Source organism: Carassius carassius, chromosome 2 (assembly GCF_963082965.1).
Source record: "Carassius carassius chromosome 2, fCarCar2.1, whole genome shotgun sequence".
NCBI classification, from domain to species: Eukaryota; Metazoa; Chordata; class Actinopteri; order Cypriniformes; family Cyprinidae; genus Carassius; species Carassius carassius.
Window position 1 is genome coordinate 35150526 of NC_081756.1, and position 24642 is coordinate 35175167.

General features: G+C 36.6%; 1 protein-coding gene across 1 annotated transcript in view; it reads right to left on the bottom strand.

Moving 5' to 3' along the window:
• Window positions 1-2351: 2351 nt before the first annotated feature.
• Window positions 2352-24642, bottom strand: part of LOC132109358 (disintegrin and metalloproteinase domain-containing protein 33-like) — a 110755-nt gene continuing 88464 nt past the window's right edge. The window contains exons 14-23 of the mRNA XM_059515383.1: window positions 23711-23906; window positions 21797-21905; window positions 21158-21362; window positions 19927-20004; window positions 15520-15628; window positions 12512-12653; window positions 9033-9129; window positions 6789-7040; window positions 5341-5522; window positions 2352-2899 (exon numbers count right to left, since the gene is read on the bottom strand). Coding sequence (XP_059371366.1) covers window positions 2848-2899; window positions 5341-5522; window positions 6789-7040; window positions 9033-9129; window positions 12512-12653; window positions 15520-15628; window positions 19927-20004; window positions 21158-21362; window positions 21797-21905; window positions 23711-23906 — 1422 coding nt within the window. The 3' untranslated portion in view covers window positions 2352-2847. The remainder of the gene's footprint in view (window positions 2900-5340; window positions 5523-6788; window positions 7041-9032; window positions 9130-12511; window positions 12654-15519; window positions 15629-19926; window positions 20005-21157; window positions 21363-21796; window positions 21906-23710; window positions 23907-24642) is intronic.

The window sequence follows — 24642 nt, forward strand, 5'->3', positions numbered from 1 at the left end:
TCTTATTTGTCACAGTGAGTCTTTTTCTGAGATTAATTCTGTTTATTATTCCTCTCCGCGCGAAGCGTGCAGTAACTTTGAAAAATGTAAACAAATCCAAAAATTGAGGTGCAGTGTCACTGCTTTGTTTGCTGTATGGGCGTTATATGGACCTGGCCGCATGAGATATAATGGAGGGAATGTGAAAGACTGGACATCGCGTTGTTTTCATATGAATTACTTTATCACAGAATATTTGTTTTCGATAAGACTTAGTTTAAAAGTAGACATGTCAAGATTTCTATAGATATATATCAGTCTCATGTCTCTTTGTTGAGTATTTGCTGAGTTACAGTTCATTTTAATGACACATTTCTAAATGAAGGTCACACAGACCGAGGCCGAAGACAGTTCACTTTTTTAGTTTTCTTTATTTTGTAAATGCACAAAGTTTTGTTATTATGTGTGTATAAAAATGAAAGTAGACCCTTTACAGATTCGATTGATGTATTGATCTTATCTGTACGATCAAAACTGAAAGTGTCATTTAAAGAACAGACTGTGGCCTCCAGTGCCACATTAGCCACATTATCATAAACACATTTTAAAGCATATGACTCTATGAAAGACATTGTAACCTCTCAAAGTAGCTTATTTAATAGGGTCCTGCTTTTCTTGTCCATCACTTTGTGGGATCAAGTCGAGTAGAATCAAGTTTAGTACTGTTTATCAGAGAGAGAATTATCATAGGTGCATTATTTTAGTTAACATTATCTGAGAAATACGACTAAAGCATTTATTAATCCTAGTTAATGTCAATTTTAACCATTACTAATTCATTTGATACATTATTAAAATCAAAAGTTGTATCTGTTACTATTTATTATTTAATGGACCTGAGTTAACTAATGATAACAAGCACTAAATAATAAAATAATAAGGAATAATCAAGAATAAATAAATATGATATAAAATATAAATATAAATAAAAATACTGATGCAAATATATTGCTCAACATATTGCTTATGCATGAATTAATAGAACCAAATTCTAAAGAATTACCCCCTCCCCATAATAAAAAAGACAAAGGATTATAGCAATTATAGCTGTCCTTTAGCCTGCATTTCTGTAAAGAAAATAATATAAAAACATCTTACTATTTATACATAAGAACACCTGATATTAATCTAACCCTAATCTAACCTAATTAGATTATCTTTTTAATTTAATATCTATTTATTTATTTATGTATTATAATTTAAATTTGGGTTCTGTTAAAATAATTTTATTTTGCTGTTTATTTATTTATAACTAGAAAATATATTAACAAAAATGTAGTTTTAACCATTGTACTGTATTATGAACCTTATTCATTGAAAGTGTCATAGAATGTAAATGTCTTGTGACATTAAATCACACTGACTGCAGAAGCATTTTTAGTGTCCTCTTTTATGAAAGAGGGAATAGGTGCTGATATTAAGAGCTGGGGGGTGATTCAGTCTACTTCACGGCTTGATTTCCCCTCCTGACTTAACAGCTCCTTTACCTTTTCCTACATAATTAATCACACACCATCTCTAAACATGAGAGAGATGGACTCAGGGCATGTAGGAGAGTGAGAAACTACATTTAATTAAAACCAATACAATGCAATGCACACAAGCACAGCGTGAGAAGTGCCTGCTCAGCAGACTGAATATGGCCACGACATTGTGCAGGATTCAAGTAAAACAAAAATTGAAGCGGAAAGGCTGCTTGTCAGTTTAGAGCGATGACGGTTTCTGCTGACAGCTGAGTTTCAGTTCCTCCCTGCTTTTAAATGTACCAGCCGCAGCTGTCAGTGGAGCTTTATCGGTCCATATGAGAAGGGTGAGACAGGTCTCACTGTGTGTAATGAGCTGCAAATCAAACAGAAATCTCTCTAGGGTTTGAGATTCAGTTGCAGAGAGCCAACGTTTCATACAGGTGGGGGTCATGTGGTAGAAATTTGAACAAAATCTTAAGCTCCTGTGCAGAGACACATTTATGGACTAATTCTAGACTTAATTAGTCTTTAATGACTAATCACTTTTCATAGTACTTTATTTTCCATAGTGGTCTTTGTTCAGGAAACCATTTTTAAATATTCTTATTCCTAATTAAGGCATCATTTGCAAACCAAAATACCACTACCATTTAGATATACTTAGGTATGTTTAGATAACTTGTTTGTCATTGTTTTTGCATTGGTTTCACATAGAAATTACACAACTTATACATTTTTTTTTCATTATTCTCATGTAGAACTCTCTGTTCAATGCAAATCTCTGTTCATTTTGACCTGATATAAAGAATTTGACCTGATGTAAAGTGAGGACGACCAAACAACATGTTCAAACAACGTATTTTATGTATCAAACACAAAATCACATACAGCACAGTACAACAAATTAAACAAGGCGTTAAAAAACAAATCTTTGGCGCTTGACAAATAGATGACAGTCAAACAAAAAATTGTAAACAAGACAGAGGCATGACATCAAAACAGAACAACAAGTAAGTACCTAAAAATTGCAAGGTGATAAAAATGTAAACAAGACAAGAGGCATGACATTAAAACACAACAACAAATAACTACAAAAAAATTGCAATGTGGCAATGTGATGGTGTATCCAAAACTTTCTCAGTCTGCTTGTTTTCATGCAGAACCGCGTCATCTCTGCTGTGCACGGCTGTATTTGAAAGCCGGTTTGTGAGGCCTCATCCACGGCCCTAGCACCATGCTCTTCCATCCCTTGTGAGACAGCTCATTATAGTACCAGTCACCAAGGGTGCTTATTTAGTGCAAATAGGCTGGCTGAAGTCTTTAAAAATTAATCCTGCAAGCATCATTTTCGGAAAGTGGAAGGAATTATGAGTGGTTTGGGTCCTGAAACAGGTCTGAAAAAAAAAAAACATTGGTTAGATATACACTAGAACTTTAAGTTGTCTGCTGTACTGTCAATCACACAGATATACACAAAATATCAGAAATTCATCTTACTTTCTGGTCATATAATAACAACCTTGTGTTCCTCTTTAAGTGTGTGAGCTCCATATTCTTCCTATATGCCTATTATATGAGCCTTTAAAGCCTGAATCTAAAAATCTAAAAATATAAACACTTTTGTTCTATTAAGGTTCAATAAACTATTGCATAAAAAAGGGGTAAAATTGTTATAAAAGCAGGAATGGAAGCGTGTGCTTATCTCAGTTTACCTCATATTTCTCACAAGCTCTTTACACTGTTAAATGAATGCTTTCCAAGGTTGAACGTCATTTCAAACAAACCACTTACGCCTTTCTTTTTGTGGAAAACCATGTTATAAACATGATACCTGGCTGAGTCTGTCAAAATGAAATGCAGTTTTTCTGCAGATACACTCGAATCCTCAGAGTCTCACTGTAATGTGTTAAAAATGAATTTGTATTTTTATAACAACATAGTGCTAAGCTGCCGCCATCACTGGGAAGCTACTAACATATTTATCTTCACAAGCTGAAATTCTGTGAGATTCGGTTATTCTTAGATTGGAGCATGCAGTGCTGGAGACAAACAGAAAAGAGGCCTGGATATAGCTGCTGTTATTTCTGAAAATAAGTGCTAGACCGCCACTTTAGAGAACTGATAGCGGACTAGCATTGATGTGAAGACTCGAGGAGAGAAAAGAAGATTTAAACTTGCAAATCTCACTTCTTACAAGATTCCATTGGGGCATGTGTGTTTCCCCCTACTACTACATTCAAATGTTTGATGTGTTCATAAATGTGTTCAAAAATTCAGTCCTATGTTTACTGCACTCAAGAATAGGTAGAGAGTTGAAAAGAATGCCATAAAATATCCAAACCACACACCTCACCACCCCACTGTTTGGCACTCTTATTTGTATCTAACATTGCCTCTGATCCGTTTGGTCTGGCAAAGAAAAACAAAGACAGACTCTCACTCATTAGGTCTGTCTTTCTTATTGGAGAGTAACTGTTCATTCAACTGTTACAATTAGTATGCTAATTAGCTAATGGCATCACAATTTACATATTTTGGTGAGAGTAAGTCACAAATGGTGAGTGGAAAAAACAGAAGACAAATAAGTCTGCAGTACCTCTTAGAAAAATTATTATATCCTGTACAACGTTGTCATCAACCTTAGCTCCATGGAACAGGAAGTCAGCGATTTTGGATTTTGTGAAAAGGGAAAAGTGTGTGAGCTCCATATTCTCCCAATATTCATATTAAATGAGCCATTAAAGCTTGAATCTTAAATCTAAAAATGTTTTTTAAAGCTTTTCTTTAAAAATTTTGTCTAAAGGTTCAATAAATTATTTAAAGAAATATATATATATAGATTTATGACTATTATTTCATATGTCAGGCTTTGCAGGGTTAAAATTGTTGTAAAAACAGGAATGGAAGTGTGTGCTTATCTCAGTTTACCTCATATTTCTCTTAACTCACACACTAGCCATTGCCTAATATTTCTCTTTACACTGTTAAATTAATGCTTTTCCATGACCATAATTTCAAACAAACCAGTTATGCCTTTCTTTTTGTGAAAAACCATGAAATAAACATGATACCCTGCTGAGTCTGTCAAATGAAATGCAGTTTTCAGGATATACACTCGAATCCTCAGAGTCTCACTGAACTTCGAAATACTCCTTCTAGAGGATTTGTGTGAATGCCACCAAATTTGGTCAACATGATGCCAAGACAATAGGCATGTTTACATGCTCTAATTACTGGAGCTACAGTACCATCAGTTTGTATATATGGATTTTTTTTAATGCAATTGCATAAGCAAGTAAATAATCAGTCTCCTCCATTGACCAGTTTGTAAGATGTAAACAAACATATGTTAAAGGAAAAAAATATAAAAGGGGACTGGTAAACATGCAGCATGACAATATTTTTGAATACGCTTAGTTTTTTCTTATTGTTTAGAATATGCCAGATCTACTCCACACAATTTCATTGTGGATTGACTGATGTGTTTCCATGAAGGCTCAATAAATAACAGAATATTTTGGTGCATGTAAACATAGCTACTCGGAATGCTAAATTGTGAACAGATTCTGGATATCTCAAAAGGGCTTGCCATGGTAAGGGATTAAAAAAGACAAAAAAGGAAACAGAAAAAGCCTAATACAGGTATCTTCTACATGCATTATCTGATTTGGATCAAATTGGTGCCACCAGCTGGCAGCAGGGTGTGTGACCCATGCAAAAGACTTCAAAGCAGTCCACTTTAAATGCATGTTGCAATGTCAATTGATTTTTAAAGTCACCAGTGGCCCATCATCGCTGTCTGCAGCTGTACTTTACTTTTAAGCTGTTTACTCACCGGAATGCCTTTAAAGGTGGAACAGCAGTCACCTTTCCCATAGTCTTGGGTCCGATTGAAGCGGGCATCATCACCATGAGCCCTCCACCAGAGGGTTTGGGCTGTGCTCCACGAGCAGGGCTGCGAGGAAGGGGCCTCTGGGGGGGTGTGGATGGGGGTCGAGGCTGTTGTTCTGATACCTTCTGTATGAGGACAGGAAGAAGACGTGAAAAGTATTTGAGGCAACCCTCTACATTGCGAGTAAATCACTCACACATATGTGACCAACTAACTAAATGATGTCTAATATTAGCTAATGGCTAATAAATTTTCAGATTTCACTCGCCAGTGTGTGAGTTAAGCGATTAAGTGTAAGTTTAGTACAGATATATGTTCACTCACCGAACACTTTGACTGAGCGCTTCAGAGTTTCACTCTCTGTCAAGCGATCTGTGCTGTTTGTTTTTTTATTTCATCTGAATAGATGTGCAACGCACCTGTATTTGACATACCATAAACTCTAGTGTGAATGTGCACGACTCATTGTCGCTTTGTCTCACACACACGCAGAGAAAGAGAAAGAGAGAGATAGAAAGAGAGATAGAATTGACGCGCTACATGTAAACGATATTGTTTGTTGTATTTCCCTGTCAAAATAATGGCATTCCTTTGGTTTCACTATTTCCAAGCCATTTCACTAGCATTCACTATTTCCAGTAGTGGGTGGAGCTAATGTGCGAACGGCAATCTCATTTGCTGGCGTTCATCTATTATCGTCCATGTTTTGATTTCAGCGAATCAGTTCGAGCGAACGCACACACCCTGATTAATATTGAATCCATCAGCTCATTAATCCTTAGTAATCCTTGGTGCGTTTTCTAGTTCTTATTAGTATAATTCGTATCATTATTATCTTATCAGTATTTTTGTTAGGTTTTTTTCCAATTCTTTTTTTTACAGAAACACTGAATGACCAAAAAAGCACCACCACAAATCTCATTAAAATGTTCAGTTAAAATGACTAATATGCATTCAAACAAGGTTATCAAGTTTATTTCTAATTAAGTTCTAAGCTCTATTATGAAATAATACTTGATTATTATAATTCTTGACTGACTGACACTAATGTTAAGAGTGTACTTTCAGATATTAGGGTTAGGATTATATATATATATATATATATATATATATATATATATACATATATATATATATATATATATATATATATATATATATATATATAAATATATCAGTCTGGCGAATAAACAAAAAAATGTCCTAGCCAACTAGCGATACAATTGCCAAGGTGTCCGTAGAGGGTTGTGAGGTGTGATTTCTTCAGGATTTCTGACGGTGTTTTCATTGATTGTTTCAAGCAGCATTTCACTTGATGAGACTGTGACCTGTTTTGACTCCCACAGTGATTTTGATTAAACCAAAAGAATATGAGTACACTGAATTCTCACCAGTGGCGAGCGTGAAGGGTTGAGGGGTAGAGGCTTCTTGGGAGGACTGATTTTCTGGGGTGATGCTACAGATTTGGGTGTTCTGGGTGAGTTGGGTGGCTTGCTGATAGGCGGAGGAGGTCGAGGTCCTTTGATGTTGCTCAGGGATGGTGATGGAGCCGGCCGGAGAGGACGGACAATATTAACTGGCTGAGTACTGTTGGAGGCCGGGTTTGGCCTCAGAGGAAGCACCTCCTTGCTGGTGTGAGGTAGCTTAAGAGGAAAAAAAGCAAAGTGATGAGATATTGGTGATGCCACAACGTGATCTGAAAATGTAAATACAGGTCCTTTTCCAAAAATTTGCATATTGTGATAGAGTTCATTATTTTCCATAATGTAATGATAAAAATTTAACTTTCATATATTTTTGATTCATTGCATACCAACTGAAATATTTCAGGTCTTTTATTGTTTTAATACTGATGATTTTGGCATACAGCTCATGAAAACCCAAAATTCCTACCTCAAAAAATTAGCATATCATGAAAAGGTTCTCTAAACGAGCTATTAACCTAATCATCTGAATCAACTAATTAACTCTAAACACCTGCAAAAGATTCCTGAGGCTTTTAAAAACTCCCAGCCTGGTTCATTACTCAAAACCGCAATCATGGGTAAGACTGCCGACCTGACTGCTGTCCAGAAGGCCATCATTGACACTCTCAACCGAGAGGGTAAGACACAGAAAGAAATTTCTGAACGAATAGGCTGTTCCCAGAGTGCTGTATCAAGGCACCTCAGTGGGAAGTCTGTGGGAAGGAAAAAGTGTAGCAAAAAACGCTGCACAACGAGAAGAGGTGACCGGACCCTGAGGAAGATTGTGGAGAAGGACCGATTCCAGACCTTGGGGGACCTGCGGAAGCAGTGGACTGAGTCTGGAGTAGAAACATCCAGAGCCACCGTGCACAGGCGTGTGCAGGAAATTGGCTACAGAGAAGCAGCACTGGACTGTTGCTCAGTGCTCCAAAGTACTTTTTTCGGATGAAAGCAAATTTTGCATGTCATTCGGAAATCAAGGTGCCAGAGTCTGGAGGAAGACTGGGGAGAAGGAAATGCCAAAATGTCTGAAGTCCAGTGTCAAGTACCCACAGTCAGTGATGGTCTGGGGTGCCATGTCAGCTGCTGGTGTTGGTCCACTGTGTTTTATCAAGGGCAGGGTCAATGCAGCTAGTTATCAGGAGATTTTGGAGCACTTCATGCTTCCATCTGCTGAAAAGCTTTATGGAGATGAAGATTTCGTTTTTCAGCACGACCTGGCACCTGCTCACAGCCCCATAACCACTGGTAAATGGTTTACTGACCATGGTATTACTGTGCTCAATTGGCCTGCCAACTCTCCTGACCTGAACCCCATAGAGAATCTGTGCGATATTGTGAAGAGAAAGTTGAGAGATGCAAGACCCAACACTCTGGATGAGCTTAAGGCCGCTATCGAAGCATCCTGGGCCTCCATAACACCTCAGCAGTGCCACAGGCTGATTGCCTCCATGCCACGCCGCACTGAAGCAGTCATTTCTGCAAAAGGATTCCCGACCAAGTATTGAGTGCATAACTGAACATAATTATTTGAAGGTTGACTTTTTTTGTATTAAAAACACTTTTCTTTTATTGGTCGGATGAAATATGCTAATTTTTTGATGAATGAATCTAAAATATATGAAAGTTTAATTTTTATCATTACATTATGAAAAATAATTAACTTTATCACAATATGCTAATTTTTTGAGAAGGACCTGTACATATATTCAGTCAAACTAAATACATATTAAACAAACCCCATCATAAATTTCTAAATGAAAACAAAATAATGCACTTCAAAGGACTAACGTCTTGACAGAGGAGAATGGGGTCATAAAACAAGTGAAAAAAAACTGTAGCAAATCTTGCATCTTTATTAGTCTGTTATCTGTTTTGGACCACTAAAATGTGTCTACTGAAAATATAGCTTCGCCATCACAGAAATAAATTACATTTTAGAAACTGTATTTACTTTTTAAAATGTATTTATTTTAAATTATAATATTATTCTACTATTTGTACTGAATTTTTGATCAATTAAATGTAGCTTTCATGAATAAAATAGACTTAAAAACATCTTGCCAACTCCAACAATATTTAGAGTATAATGTAATGTAAAGTTTGTATAATTCTTATTAAAGATTATATATAAAAGTGTTCCCTCCTCTGTGACTAAAGGGTCCATACCTTAAGATTAACACTTTTGTTGGAGGGTCCCACCACCTTCAGATGGAAAGGAGGGTTTAGGTGTCCATTCTTCCCCTTTTCAACGGAGCTCTCATTCCTGGAAACGTATGAAAACATATCTAAATAATACAGTGAATAGACTAGAAGTGAAATTGAATATCATTGTTTATTTTGTCAGTTTGTTAAAGCCCAAGATTGACTACAGACAATCATTCAGTATGTACAATTATAGTTCCATAATTTTCTAAGCAAGTTATTCAAAAGTGGACTGAAAAATGATAATTTTTGGAGCATACGTTTATGTTCTGAGTATTATATGAGTATTTATTGCTTATTATAGACTGAATTATTTATTGTATTTGACATAATATACCAAAATTTAGATTTATTAGATTTATTATGTATGTTTGAAAAAAAACTGAAATGTATTATTTGCATTGGTATTCAGACCTCAGGTGTGCATGCTGTGTGCCAGTGAAGACAGCAGGAGGTCTTCTTGGGTGTGATTTGCACACCTGGATTTTTTCGTCCTTGCAGATCCCTTCAAACTCTGACTAGTTTGTCCACAGTATTTCTATGGGGTCATTTTAGATGGAACACTCAAGGACATTATTTGTCCCAAAGCCAATCCAGAATCATCTTGGCTTTGTGCTCCAGGTCATTCTGACACTGAATGAAGAATCTTTTCTCTTGACGGAGGTTGTGTGCTGATTTTCTTCAAGCATCACTATATATTTGGCTCTATTCAACCTCCATCATGTTGCCTGCCAATCCTAAAGCCTGTTGCTGAGAATAACCCCCTTAGCATCATGGTTCACTGCAGCTGCGCTTAGCTCATGATAGTAGGCAAATACACTTGGCATGCTTTGTGCTGTCACACATTATTTATTTCTTACAAGAAAATCTTTACCAGGAGCAAATATTATATATATATATATATATATATATATATATATATATATATATATATATATATATATATATATATATATATATATATATATTAAAAAAAATAGAAAATGTGTATATTATTTTTTTTTGTTTAACATCATGCAGATTATTTTCTAAATTTAGATAAGATGTTAGCCAGTATAAGTTTTCCCAAAATGCTTTCTGAATTGCTAATATTCAGTACGCTATCATCTTTATATTCGCTACTCAGTTTGAAAGTGTGACCTCTGCTTTTTTGGCTTTTATACTACACAGATTTTTCCTAAGTGACACTGATGCAAAACAGATTTAAGCATGTCTACTTGAAGCTGCAGGAGATATTCTTGGATTTAAAGTCTTACATGAATTGCCACAGAAATAAAGAAAATCATGCATGTTTGGAATGAAACAAGGGTTAGAACATGTACTGACTGTACATTTTTGGGTGAATCATCGCTTGAAGTGCAAGAGTTGGTACAGTGTAAGTTGAAACCTTGCTCAATGGACAACTTAAAAAACAATAAAAAGTGATAGTCAGGAGATGTATATCAGTAATTATTAGGTTGCATTTAATTTAGTGATTTTTCTGAAACTCAGAGAGTTCAGATGTGAGACCGTGTGTGTGGGTAATTGCTCCATGCTAAAAATGACCTGGTCTGCCACCAACTAGAAGAAAGGATAATACCATACATAATCTGACTAACTTTTAATGTTTTTAATGACTGATAAGGGGAATAACCTTAGTTATCTCACTGCAGCTGCTGTTTTCAGCAAATGTGAAGAGAGATCACATAATTAGATTTCAAAGGATACTGACAGCTGAACTAATCGCATATTTTTAGAGGGTCTGAGATGAAAGACAGGGGGCCCTTTCATTTCTTATGATAGTCCTTTTAAAAGCAGGTCACAAAACAAATGTTTGAAAGAAATTTGCTAAAGCTAAATGTGTCCCTGATATAGCTTGATTCGATTTGAAACAGACTGAAAAAGTAAAAAAAAAAAAAATGAAAACAACTCCGTTATAGATTAGGGCAGTAGAGATCACTGAGTTAATATTATCTAAGGAGCCAGATAATATTCATTATTGTGTAAATGAACAGAAGGGGTTCTTGTCTTTAATATATAAGAACATGTGACCAATTACACATTCAGCAAAACACATAAGGAAAAGTCTCTTCAAAGTAGATTTGGTATCACGGTTTCAAATCAAGGAGGAAAGCATTATAGATCAAAGAAGGATTGACCAATTTTTTTTTTTATAATCTAGCAAGTCAGTGGTATGAGCAGCTAATTGAGCAGAGGAATTCAGATATTGGATATAGGAATGATGAAGACATTCTTTGAGAAACCAATATCTGCTGAAGAAATATGGCTTCTATTATAATGGCATTAATCAGCTGAAAAGTGGCAAAGCCTCGGGAATGGATAGTTTTCCAGATGAGTTTTGGGCTCCAGTTCCATAAAAGTACTCCACTCACAGCCACAAAATCTATATTGCTTAAAAGGAAAATTCCCAAAAGTATGACTTCTATCAGCCAGCTGCAATAGGATGGAAATATTTTGAACCCATTTCTCAGCAAGGATAAGTCTATCTGTATTATTTTCTAAAATTTTCTATCTGTTAAAATCACCTCTTTATTCTATTCTTTTAAAAGTCTGTCAACAAAATGAATGATAGGCTGATGTATCCATGTAGACTAGCATTTGATTTTTACAATTATTTGGGAATAATTTATGTGTGCCTCCTCACCTAAATTGAATTTTTAATCTATCGAAAAGGCATTTTGATATTAGACACATCACAGGGCACCAGCAATGGAGGCAGTTTATTATCCAAGAGAAATATCCTTGATTAAGACGAATTCATGGGCTTGAGGGAAAAAAACAATATGCTGTTGTGCCTTTTATTTCTAGGTATCTGAGAAAGACATTTGCATGAAGAAGATAATATTGTGCTGAATCACTCAGCGCGCCACATGTGGCACTAGTCAATGCGGTCGAAATTGATCACCCCAGTTTTGTTATTCTCTCATTCACTGCATGAATTAAGTGGTTCCCACTAGAAAACCAAATACCCAGTTTACCTAAACAGCTAGTTTTAAGATGAATGGCTCAAAACTTCTTCCATCTGACAACACCGAAGGCCACTGCACCTCTAGTAACCTTGACAGCCCAGACATGAGATACAGTCTTAAAGAACTAATAAAGTTTTTTCATAACTTTAAAGAAATAACTTTTTTAGGTTTTTGCTTTGCCATGCAGTGCGTATAAATACATACAGGTGTACCTTTTTAAAATCATGTTCAGTCGAATGAATTTGCATAATGGGACTAAAAATAAATTCTACAGATGATCAAAAGAAACCGGACACTTGTCCGAGATGTAAGCTTTGTGCTATTAATCCATTCAGACTTCTATGAAGCCATTTTCACATTGTAACTGTGGTGGTTTGTGTAAATGGATATGCATGAAAATCTGAACAAAACAGTGAAAGGGTCTGAACACTTTGAAAAGGCACTGCAGAACTGTGGGTGTTGCTGCATTAATACCTGCTGGCTTTGCTCTTCTCTCTCTGTATTCTCCACTTGTGATAGTAGGAGTTTTTTATCTTGATGCAGTAGAAGGCTATAAGTACAGCAGGGAGAAGCACTAGAAAAGCAAAGAGCAGCCCAACAACCAATCCCAGCTGACCTGAGGACAGATATAGAACATACAGCGAGTGTTAGACAAGGGTCAACAACAAACACAGAGAAGTGCTTGCCAAATATCTGCCACTCTGAATAATAGATCTTGTGTGCACTGCATTCACTCTGTACCATAATGAAGTCTATGGCTACGTTCAGAATAGCAAACTTTTTCTCTAGTATATTATTTTTAAACAGCATTTAGCAAATGAGATTTTATTTTTTTATTTTACATTTAGCAATAGAAACATACCACATTTCTTAAACGTGCAGCACACAACCAGTGAATACACTCTTCTGCAATGCCATGCAACTTGACCTTCTATTTCCAGTGTGATTAATGAACAAGAAGGGATATTAACTATGACTTTTAATTTTAACATTACTCGCTATGTGATCAGAGAGAAAGTTAAGCCAATTTTACCCAAAGTTGCTTCACTCTCATGTACACTACTGTTTAAACGTTGGGGATCATGAGGTTTTTATAACTTTATTAAAAGACCTCTTTTATGTTCACCAAGGCAATACATTTATTTAAGCAAAAATACCATAAAAACTGTAATATTGTGAAATATCATTAACATTTAAATGAACTGTTTTCTATTTTAATATCATTTAAAATATAATTTATTCCTGTGATGCTTAAGCAGATTTTTCAGTTGTCACTACTCCAGTGTCACAATATCCTTCATGAATAATTTTAATATGCTGATCTGAGGCCTCATGTATCAAAGCTGCGTGTGCACCAAAAAATTGCGTATGCCAGCCTTCACACTCACGGTCGGATGATCTAACAGTGAAATTAACATGAGAATGTGCGTTCCTCCACACCAACCTCATGTCTGATGTACGTACTTTTACATGTAGTCTATGGTAATGGCAGCATTGGCCATGTTAGAGGACATTGCCAATGACAGAATCCGAAGAGAATGAGTTTTTAGGGACCACAATGATTTTCTGGCCCACCATAATGACTGGCTTATCAGCCGTTTCAGATTTCCAAGGACTCTCCTATTGGAGCTCTGTGCTGAGTTGGGTCCGAATTTGGAGAGAGAGACATCGAGGAGCCATGCATTACCCATTTCCTTACAAGTGCTGACAACGCTGTGTTTCCTGGTAACTGGTTCTTTCCAAAGGGAACTGGCACACTACTCAGGAATAAGCCAGTCGTATTTAAGCCGCACAATGCCAACTGTATGTGATGGGATCATCCGCATGTCTACCAGGTATTTAAGGTTCCCATTCGATGCAGCTGACCAGCAAAACAATAAAGCGCAATTTGCAATGAAAGCCATTTTTCCTACTGTAATCTTGGCTGCACAAACATTGCTGAAGAAGAATTTGCATTATGTGAATAGGACACATTTCCATTCAATAAATGTGCAGATAATATGTGATGCACAAATGCGCCTAATAGATAATCTGACAAGGTGGCCTGGGTCAACCCATGATTCATACATCATTACAAACAGCACGACTGGGATGAGGCTTCAAGCTGGAGACACTGGACACAATGGGCCCTGGCTGCTCAGGAGGGGCGAACTCAGTTTGCATGTCAGTGGATGTTCCTGCTTTTGCACCATATAAGTCCAAATAAACACAGGCACATGTTAACTGTGATTTGAGTCTGTTCCTTATTAATGAGTACACGCATTTGCCATAAATGCTATGGATACATAAAATCTCTGGTGTACTTTTGGTTAGCTACATTGCATGAATTTGAAAATTAAATCCAGAATGGTAAACTGTGTGTAAATTAAGCAAATAAAAGAGAAATGAGTTACCTTCATGGCAGTCCTGTATTAAATCCGAGTCTCCCACAGCAACGGATACTATTCTAGAGAGTAAAGTGTCGCCCACAATAGAGGCACCTCTCTGCTCAAAGGGTGTAAGTTCATCAACCCATGTACCACTGCCTGTTCTGCCCACACTTAATCAGTGCGCAGCAACTTCCCCCTTTATAACAGACCGTTTCTTTTGAAGTTAATTTAAAGTGCGATTTTCAGATTCCACCACATTGATGGCATTAGCCAAACTCTCCCACTCATTTTTTTTCTTTTGTTATTAATTCCGGTGGACAGAGCTCCAAATAAAATATTTTTTTCTTGTTTCTACTTCTAATAGTAGCACCTCCAATTCATTTTACGTAAAGTTTTGTTTCTTGCAACGCAAGTCTTTGTACATGAGGCCCCTGGTGCTCATGAAACACTTCTTATTTTATCAATATTGAAAATGGTTGTGCTCCTTAACGTAATACTTTTTAATCAATAAAAATTTAAAAGAAAGAAAGTTGAATAGAAAGAACTATTTTTTTTTCAGTTGCAAAGTAAAAGTCATTACTGTCAATTTAAAAGGTACTCGCTGAATAAAAGCATTAATTACAAAAAAAAGGTTTACTTTAGAACATTAGTGTATGTAGTTAGGTCATGTGACTATATTATTGATTAAAATATTAAGCATATTACATACTGTACCACATTCTATTTTCAAAAATAAATAAATAAATAATACAAATAAAGTTTACTGAGCATGCAATAAGTATTCTAGCATTCCATTCAGAACAAAAGTTTTTTCAGATCCAGTCCATACATTAAATGAAATTAGTGAGTGAGTAATAAATTCATACATTCTTAGATTTGCTCTTGAAATGTTTTAACAAGCACAGATACCATTGACCTGAGTTTGGAAAGAAAAGCTGGGCGGTAGAGATTAATGGTTAAGGTGACATCTGATAAGAGTTGAGAAAGAGGGAAAGAGAAACCACACGAGTAATAAAATCTTAGATAAATCTATCTATAAGATGGATTAAAGAATAGGAGAGAAATAAGAGAGAGCAGAGGCACATGTGCACTGAAAGCTGAAGGTGAACTCACTGTCATACTGCACAGGTCCACTGTCCACACTTCCCCCGAGTCCTGGTTTCTCACAAAAGGGGGGAGCCCACCCACGGTTACAGTGGCAGTTCCTATTACTGTTACACACCTGCATGCAAAACACCACCAGACATAGGAATAAGTGCGGATGAGAATTTCCATCTGGAAGGTTTGGGTTTAACTTTCACAGTGCCTTTTGCAATGCTGTTTGACCTTAAAGGGATAGTTCATCCTACATAAATGGAAATCCTGTCATCATTCACTAACCCTCATGTATGACATTTTGCTTGAACTACACCACTACTCACATTTGTTAGAGTCATTTTTAACTTATTTATGCACACACAGCCATTTAACTATCCTCACTTTCATTGCTGCAATTAAAGGGAACATTTTCTGTCACGTCTTTTGAAGTATAGGGCAAATACAGAATATACCGTCTTTCATCTTAATGGAATTACTTTTAACATAGAATATTTTACACGCTTCAATCTAACCCAGAGGCAAGACAGGAACAGTGGAAAGGAGAGAAAATGTGCTGTGTGCAAAGACCACTCACTTTATTCTCCATCCACACTTGCCTAAACCATACGCTCAATATGGATCAAATGATAATGCAAATGAATAATAAAAAGCAGTTTCTGAATCTCTAATCTCCCCTCAAAGACCTGTTGTATTTGGCTGCCCTTTTGAAAAGCGACTGGGTAAATAAGCAAGAAATTAAGAAATAAAAGAAAAACGGACAAGAGAGAGAGACAGAGGGAGGGCAAAGGGATTAGGAAAGACAGAACTGGAGTGTATATGGCTTGGAGGCTTTTTACGACTATTTGACCAGAAAAATACACAAATCAAATGCTATAGCTCTATTAATATAAGAAAAGCACCAGTTTGTGTCAGGAAATGAGTGATCCAGAGGGAGGTTTTAAAAGATTTAGAGGTATGAAATCCACAATGAGTCAGTTTGGGTTAAAGAGGATCTTAAAGGGAGAAGGAACACTAAGACATAGCCATGGCCATTTATTTAGCCATCATTTAGGAGAAGTGCTTGCATAAAACACACACAAAAAACCCTTTTTGCATCAATAGTGTTAAAAACCAAATAATCACTCTGTGTGTGTGTGTGTGTGTGTGTGTGTGTGTGTGTGTGTGTGTACAGTCGTGGCCAAAAGGTTTGAGAATTACATAAATATTAGTTTTCAAAAAGTTTGATGCGAAACTGCTTTTAGATCTTTGTTTCAGTTGTTTCTGTGATGTACTGAAATATAATTACAAGCACTTCATACGTTTCAAAGGATTTTATCGACAATTATATGACATTTATGCAAAGAGTCAGTATTTGCAGTGTTGGCTCTTCTTTTTCAGGACCTCTGCAATTCGACTGGGCATGCTTTCAATCAATTTCTGGGCCAAATCCTGACTGATAGCAACCCATTCTTTCATAATCACTTCTTGGAGTTTGTCAGAATTAGTGGGTTTTTGTTTGTCCACCCGCCTCTTGAGGATTGACCACAAGTTCTCAATGGGATTAAGATCTGGGGAGTTTCCAGGCCATGGACCCAAAATTTCAACATTCTGGTCCCCGAGCCACTTAGTTATCACTTTTGCCTTATGGCACGGTGCTCCATCGTGCTGGAAAATGCATTGTTCTTCACCAAACTGTTGTTGGATTGTTGGAAGAAGTTGCTGTTGGAGGGTGTTTTGGTACCATTCTTTATTCATCGCTGTGTTTTTGGGCAGAATTGTGAGTGAGCCCACTCCCTTGGATGAGAAGCAACCCCACACATGAATGGTGTCAGGATGCTTTACTGTTGGCATGACAGAGGACTGATGGTAGCGCTCACCTTTTCTTCTCCGGACAAGCCTTTTTCCAGATGCCCCAAACAATTGGAAAGGAAATTGAACCTCTTTCCTTGAAGTTCTTGATGATCCTATAAATTGTTGATTTAGGTGCAATCTTAGTAGTCACAATATCCTTGCCTGTGAAGCCATTTTTATGCAACGCAATGATGGCTGCACACGTTTCTTTGCAGGTCACCATGGTTAACAATGGAAGAACAATGATTTCAAGCATCACCCTCCTTTTAACACGTCAAGTCTGCCATTCTAACCCAATTAGCCTGACATAATGATCTCCAGCCTTGTGCTCGTCAACATTCTCACCTGAGTTAACAAGACGATTACTGAAATGATCTCAGCAGGTCCTTTAATGACAGCAATGAAATGCAGTGGAAAGGTTTTTTTGGGATGAAGTTAATTTTCATGGCAAAGAAGGACTATGCAATTCATCTGATCACTCTTCATAACATTCTGGAGTATATGCAAATTTCTATTATAAACACTTAAGCAGCAACTTTTCCAATTTCCAATATTTATGTAATTCTCAAAACTTTTGGCCACGACTGTATATATATATACATATACATACAGAAGTAGAGCTGTGTCTTCAACCAAATAATTACAATGAACCAAAGAAATAAAAAGCCAACTTGATATACCATATTGAATTACATAACATCATATTTTTTCCATTGTATTGTATTGCATTGAATCACGTTATGAAGAATCGAATCAAAATCAAATCACACTGCATGGGGTGAATCGGATTGTATTTTATCACATCGGGTGCTGCTTCATATGTATCTTTAATGTATTGTATCATTGGCTATGCATTGTGATGCGTTATAACATTAGGGTTGTGCAGATAGATGATAGTATCAATGATAGCAGATGTCTCTGTTGATAGTCAAGACGATACTAGGCTCATTCTCCTATTAATGTATTAAATTATAATAATAATAATAATTTTTATTTTATTAGGTGGCCTATTATAATTCGGCTATCAAACTGCCCAGCTACTTTACTTCAGCACTGCATTTCACATATACACACACACACACACACGCGCGCGCATGTGCAAAAGAGGATTAAGAGCCTGTAGCCAGTGAAGAAGTCGTCATCCACAAACAGACATACATCGTCTGCAGATATAAGCTATTTCTTTGCACTTCAACAAGTAATCTGAATGGCCTATTTATGTGCAATATTTAAAATGAGCCTCACTGAGTTTAATGCCACAGTTATGTTAGAATGCATCTCATTCTTGTTTCTGTGGCAGTGCGTCTGTCTCATCATGATGCGCACGGTCCGGAGTGCTGTATAACTGATGCATCAGTTCAATTCAACTTTACTCCAAATATATGAATTTAACTGTTTGGAATACTTCATATTTAACGTGTACGTTTATGTCCAATATTAGTGTTAAACTGTTGGACTTTAAATGAAATCTACTATTGATTTTCACCGTTGACTGATTTTGCAGAACATTTAGACTGATAACTTCTGTGCGCAGATGCAGCAGATTTCTCACAGGATGCGTGATATGACAGTTGCGTCCGACTATATATGAACTAGCTGTTTTAAATACAGTATTTTTATATTTAACGTTAGTTTATCAGTATGTTTAAAAGTATATTTTTTTCGATTATTGGTGATTCCATAGGCTCTCTCCCGCGCACCTGCACAGTTTAAAATGCCAAATAGTTAAGCTATGACAAGAAGTCTCTCTCTTGCTCCACCCATGTGCGATAATATCATGTGTTGTCGATCTCATGGGCTGATGATATGACGATTTGAAAAATGACCATATTGCCCAAGCACATCACATCTGCCTCAGTTACCCCCAATTTCCACCAGATGCGTAACGGCTGCGTTACGGCTCCGCTGCGTGACAGCTCCGTGTTCCGTCGTCCGTCAATACCCACCAGGTCCGTATTTGTTGCGGAACGGCTGCGGTCATGACTGACAGCTGACGTCACGATGCCCCATGTAATCTCGCGAATTATGGTGTGATCGCGCGATATGTAGTTTCTAAACAGAACTACCAAACCAGGAACAGTTTTCCATCCGAAGGAGTATAGGATAGAACTCTTTTCTTTTCTCTTTTCATTTCTTCATCCATCGTGTCAACGGGGTTAAAACTTCAACAAGCCTGTCTCCGCCCATTATGACGTTTTCAAGGTGTAGTGTAGGGAAATATGAGCGGGGTTTATTTTATTTTGAAAATTAAAAGGATCTTTTATTTTGTTTCTGGCTGTTCTGCTTTGTCACTCGACTTCCTGTTCTGCGTACTCTGCCCTGTAGTGCTGCGGAGCGCTCCAGCATCCGGCAAAAATAGAAGCTCTGCGTATCTGCTCCGGAGGGCTGTGGATCGCCGGAGTCGGAACGCAGCTGTAATGCATTCAGTGGAAATACACTCATTGACTTTAATGGAAACCTATTGACTCCGCCGCCGTGCCGGAGCCGTAACGCAGCCGTTACGCATCTGGTGGAAATTGGGGGTTAGAGATACACATCCCTAATATATATATATATATATATACACACACACACAAACACACACACACTTACCCCATGCCCATGGCAACGGGCGATGCAGGTTTGTAACTCAGTAAAAGAGGCATTCTGACATTGTCGATCTTTGCACACCTGAAGGCAGATAAAAACAGAACAAATCAACCCTTCAATCCAAAACAAACAGTACATGCTTTTATTGAGATACTTATTTTGGAGATATATCTTCACCTAATAGTACAGATCCTAAAACCTGTCAAAAAAGCGCCTGATTATTGAAGTTATTATTGTAAACTTATAATTATAAGTTATTTTTTGCGCTAAAACTGTCAAAATACCCATGGTTTACATGTAGACTCAAGTTGTTTGTCTAAAATGAAAGTAAACAGCTGAGAGAAAAACGTATAAGTGTCTGTATATTAGATGCGTGCAGGTTTTAAAGGGATAGTAGGCCTATTAAACATGCAGCCTACTGTCATTGCTGTCAAGTGATAGACACCCTAAAATTTAATTTCTGTCATTATTTACTCACTGTCATGTTGTCCCAAATCTGTATTAATTTCTTTCTTGTGCTGAACACAAATACTATGGAAGACTGTGGACCAGCAAGTGTTTAGTTTTCCACGTTCCTCAAAATAGCATTTGTGTCCAGAAGAAGAAAGAAACTCAGGTTTAAAACCACTTTTGAGTGAGTAAATGGTGGTATAAATATAAAACACTATGACAGAATTGAAAGACAGCGGACAGAATTTAAATTTTTGGGTGAACTATTCCTTTAACTTTAATTAAGCAACAAAACACAACAAGAAAAATCACTCACTGATCTTGACTGAAGAAATTTTATACAGTTGCTTAAGGAATCTGTTTATATAGTATTTTATTATTGAATGCTCCTGCTAAATACACCTATTGTACCTGAAAATAAAGCACTGTTTGTTTTATTTGTATATTATGTGTAGTTGTAATGTGTATCTTTGTCATTCTTTTATCTTTGTTATTAAAAAATAAGAACAAAGATTTTTATCTTCGCCCTCTTTGGCCTAAATATCTGAGGTTTTTTTTTTTTTTTTTTTTTGCTACCTTGAAAGGCTTTGTCTATATAATAGGGAAATTAATTTGGCTGTACTGCTCAGACAACTAGAAAAATAGTAAAACCAACATGACAAAGAATTGAGATAAAATCATGAATCGTGGTATTTCTAACAAAAGAAAACGTGATATGATATTTTTTACATATCGCCCAATACTAGCTTGAATACAAACAAACAAATAAATAAATGAAACTCGCCTTCCCCTCTCCACACTTGGTGCCCGTCATGACCAGTCCAGGATCTGGAAGATCGCCCTGCCCATCTTGGGTGCTGTAAACATATGTGCCCCGGCACTTCACCTCAATGCCATCTGTACGGATGGTGGTGTCTATGGACACAGCATTGGTGCCCTTTGGCTTCTTGGCAGCACTGTGGCACTGTATCTTACCACATTTGGCATCACTGTTGGGATTTGATATGTGAGATCACTAGTCATCTTTGCCCACAGCGATTCAGCATAAATTCATTCACAGGGAAAGCAAATTAGATAATAACATTATAAAAAATATCACCTTAAAGTCACATTTGTTTTGAGAATGATGAATAAGCAGAAATAAAAGAGTCTAACTTTGGAAAAGTACTGAGTCTGCAGTGCTGTCCTTGTAAAGTATTTGAACTGGTTTGTTCTTTTTTTATATATATATATATATATATATATATATATATATGTTTGTTCTTTTTAATGTATAACTTTGTTATTTTTTTAAATATAGATGGAGTCTCAAGAAAATTGAATGTGCTGTAACAGATTTCGCTGCACTTCAGGTCAGCAAGGTCTTTGACAAAAATCACATATTCCTTATATGTCTAGTTGACATATTAAAATACCACCTCACCTTTTCTTACACTTCACGTAGTTGCCATGACTGTCCTTGCCACAGTTTCCAAAGGCATTCCCCGCTGCGTTCACATCTTGAAAACAGACGTCATGTGCTGGCTGCGCACCTGGACAAATTTAGTTATTCAGTTAAAACTACATTACCTCTGAGAAATGTCAATTACAGTCAGGGACTCAAACAGACCCATATTGTTATACATAGTGAACATCAAACATGTCAACACCCCCTTACCCCACAAATGACAAGGTTCGTCTGCTGTGATCTGTCTCTGTTTGATAGCCAAAGAGCCTGACTGGACATGAGCCCAGAACACACTGGAGGTGTACAGCCAAATGCCATGAGCTCTCACTACAAAATCAACCTCAAGCAGTAATTGATCATTAGTGCTGACTAAACACTGAAAGAAGGTAATTTAGGATTAAAAAACTTGTTCTGAAAGGTTGGTTTAGGGAATTAAAAGGGACATTTGGCAAAGACGTTCCATATTACCCTTTTTTATGTTACCAAAATAGTACCATATAATTAATTATAATTATTTGGGAGTCACACTCATGGTGTTCAGGGTCAAAAGTGACAGGACACCTGAAATGTAAAAAAAAAAAAAAATTCTTCAGTAAAATCAATCTAATATATTTTAATATATATTTATTTATAGAGAAGATTCTGAATTCCCTAGTTGTTTTTTTACATAATTGTTCACTTTGATTAGGTTGTGGATTTAAATGTATATTAAGGCATTTTCAAATACTTCTTTTTGTCAAGGTTTATATTTTTTGTTGTTTTAAATGTTGATTTTAAGTTTAGGTTTTGTACACAGAAAGCATTTTGTTACACAAAACATTAAAATTATATAAAATGAACAGGGATGCTTTATCAGAGCTTAATCCTTCTGGGTCTGATCTGATATTAACCTCTTATTTCAGTATTCTGACTCATTTTGGCTATATACATGAAAGGGTATTCCATTAAAGTTCCATGAGGTCCGGTCTCTATATTTCCTTCCCAGTGGAGGTCCGGACTATAAATTTCCACCTGGGCAACAGAAATGCTTGTAAATGAAAAAATAAATAAATACATAAAAATTAGTCATCAAAGATGTTGAGTCCTCAGAGCCAAAGGACAGTGGCTTCTGAGCATGTTTCTATAAAAAAAAAAAGGATATAACACCGAAAGATCATTACGATAAACACTGCTGAGCACTTGTGGTGTGAACAGCTCAGTTAATTTGAAGCGCTGCTCACTCCATTTAGAAATAGTTTAATGATACTGCCATTGCCATTATGTCTCGCAGTCCGGTTGGAACCAAGCAGAAGTTCAGAACCAGACCGCAGTCTGCCATTTCAATATACCTGGTATATGATGAATGTAATCATTCAGTACAATTGTGGACATTTGTGATGATTAAATACAATGATAAATACAGTTTTTCTGTTCAAAATTTTGTGGTCAGCAAGATTTTTTTATGTTATTGTCTTTTACACTCACCAAGCCAGCAATTATTTGATCAAAAATACAGTAAATACAATAATATTGTAAACTATTATTACAATTTAAAATAAATGTTTTCTATTTTAGTATATTTTAACATTTAATATATTCCTGTGATGACAAATCTGAATTTTCAGCAGCCATTACTCCAGTCTTCAGTGTCACATGGTCCTTCAGAAATTATTCTAATTTGCTGATTTGGTGCTTAAGAAAAATTTCTTATTATTATCAATGTTGAAAACAGTTGTTGCTAAATATTCTTGTGGAAACTTCTTTTTCAGGATTCTGTGATAAATTGTATAAAAATTGCATAAAATGCATTCTTTCGCAATAAAATAACAAATTAGTAACATAACTTCTGAACTGGATCCCACAAACGTTATTTCCCTGCTAATTAAAGGCACAGCCATTACCATATCTTACCATAACCCCACAGCTGCAGGCACTGCTGTTCATGGGTCAGACACATGCCATTATAGCAGTAGGCACGGCCATGCTGACACAATGACCCATCTAGGAGGTAAACATTAGAGGGGCAGTAGGGAGAACCTCCTGTGCAGTATTCCGGCAGATCACAGGCACCGGCTGCTCCACGGCACATGGTGCCGGCCTGCTTCATCTGTGGGCAGAGGGCATGGTAAGGAGACTGAAGGACTTTGATGAAAGAAAAACAGAGCTACAGAGAAAAAGTGGATATTAAACTGTGGCGCCTAGTGCTTCTCTAGAAAGCAGAAACACAGACAAGCAACTATTAACACATAAAATAAATAAATGTATGGTAACATTTTACAATAAGTTCTTATGAGATAGCATCAGTTAATGCATTAACGAACACTAATTAAAAATTAGCAATATATTTTTTTGCAGCCAGGTGGTGTAGTTATGACTTCTTCCAGCAGGGGTTAACAGGGACAGGCTAACTCGCTAAACCTTGACCACTTGTATGAAACATACTAAGTGAGAGTCAGAACAGAGTGAAAGAGGGAAGCAGTGGGAGAGAAATACACTGAATAAAATTATAAATGCAACACTTTTGTTTTTGCTCCTATTTTTCATGAGATCTAAGACTTTTCTATATACACAAATCTGTCTAAATCTGTGTTAATGAGCACTTCTCCTTTGCCGAGACAATCCATCCACCTGTGGCATATCAAGATGCTGATTAGACAGCATGATTATTGCACAGGTGCGCCTTAGGCTGGCCTGCAACACCTCTCCTTCGCATAGAGTTGATAATATTGTTGATTGTGGCCTGTGGAATGTTGGTCTACTCCCCTTCAATGGCTGTGAGAACTGGAACACGCTGTTGTATACGCCGATCCAGAGCAGCCCAAATATGCTCAATGGGTGACATG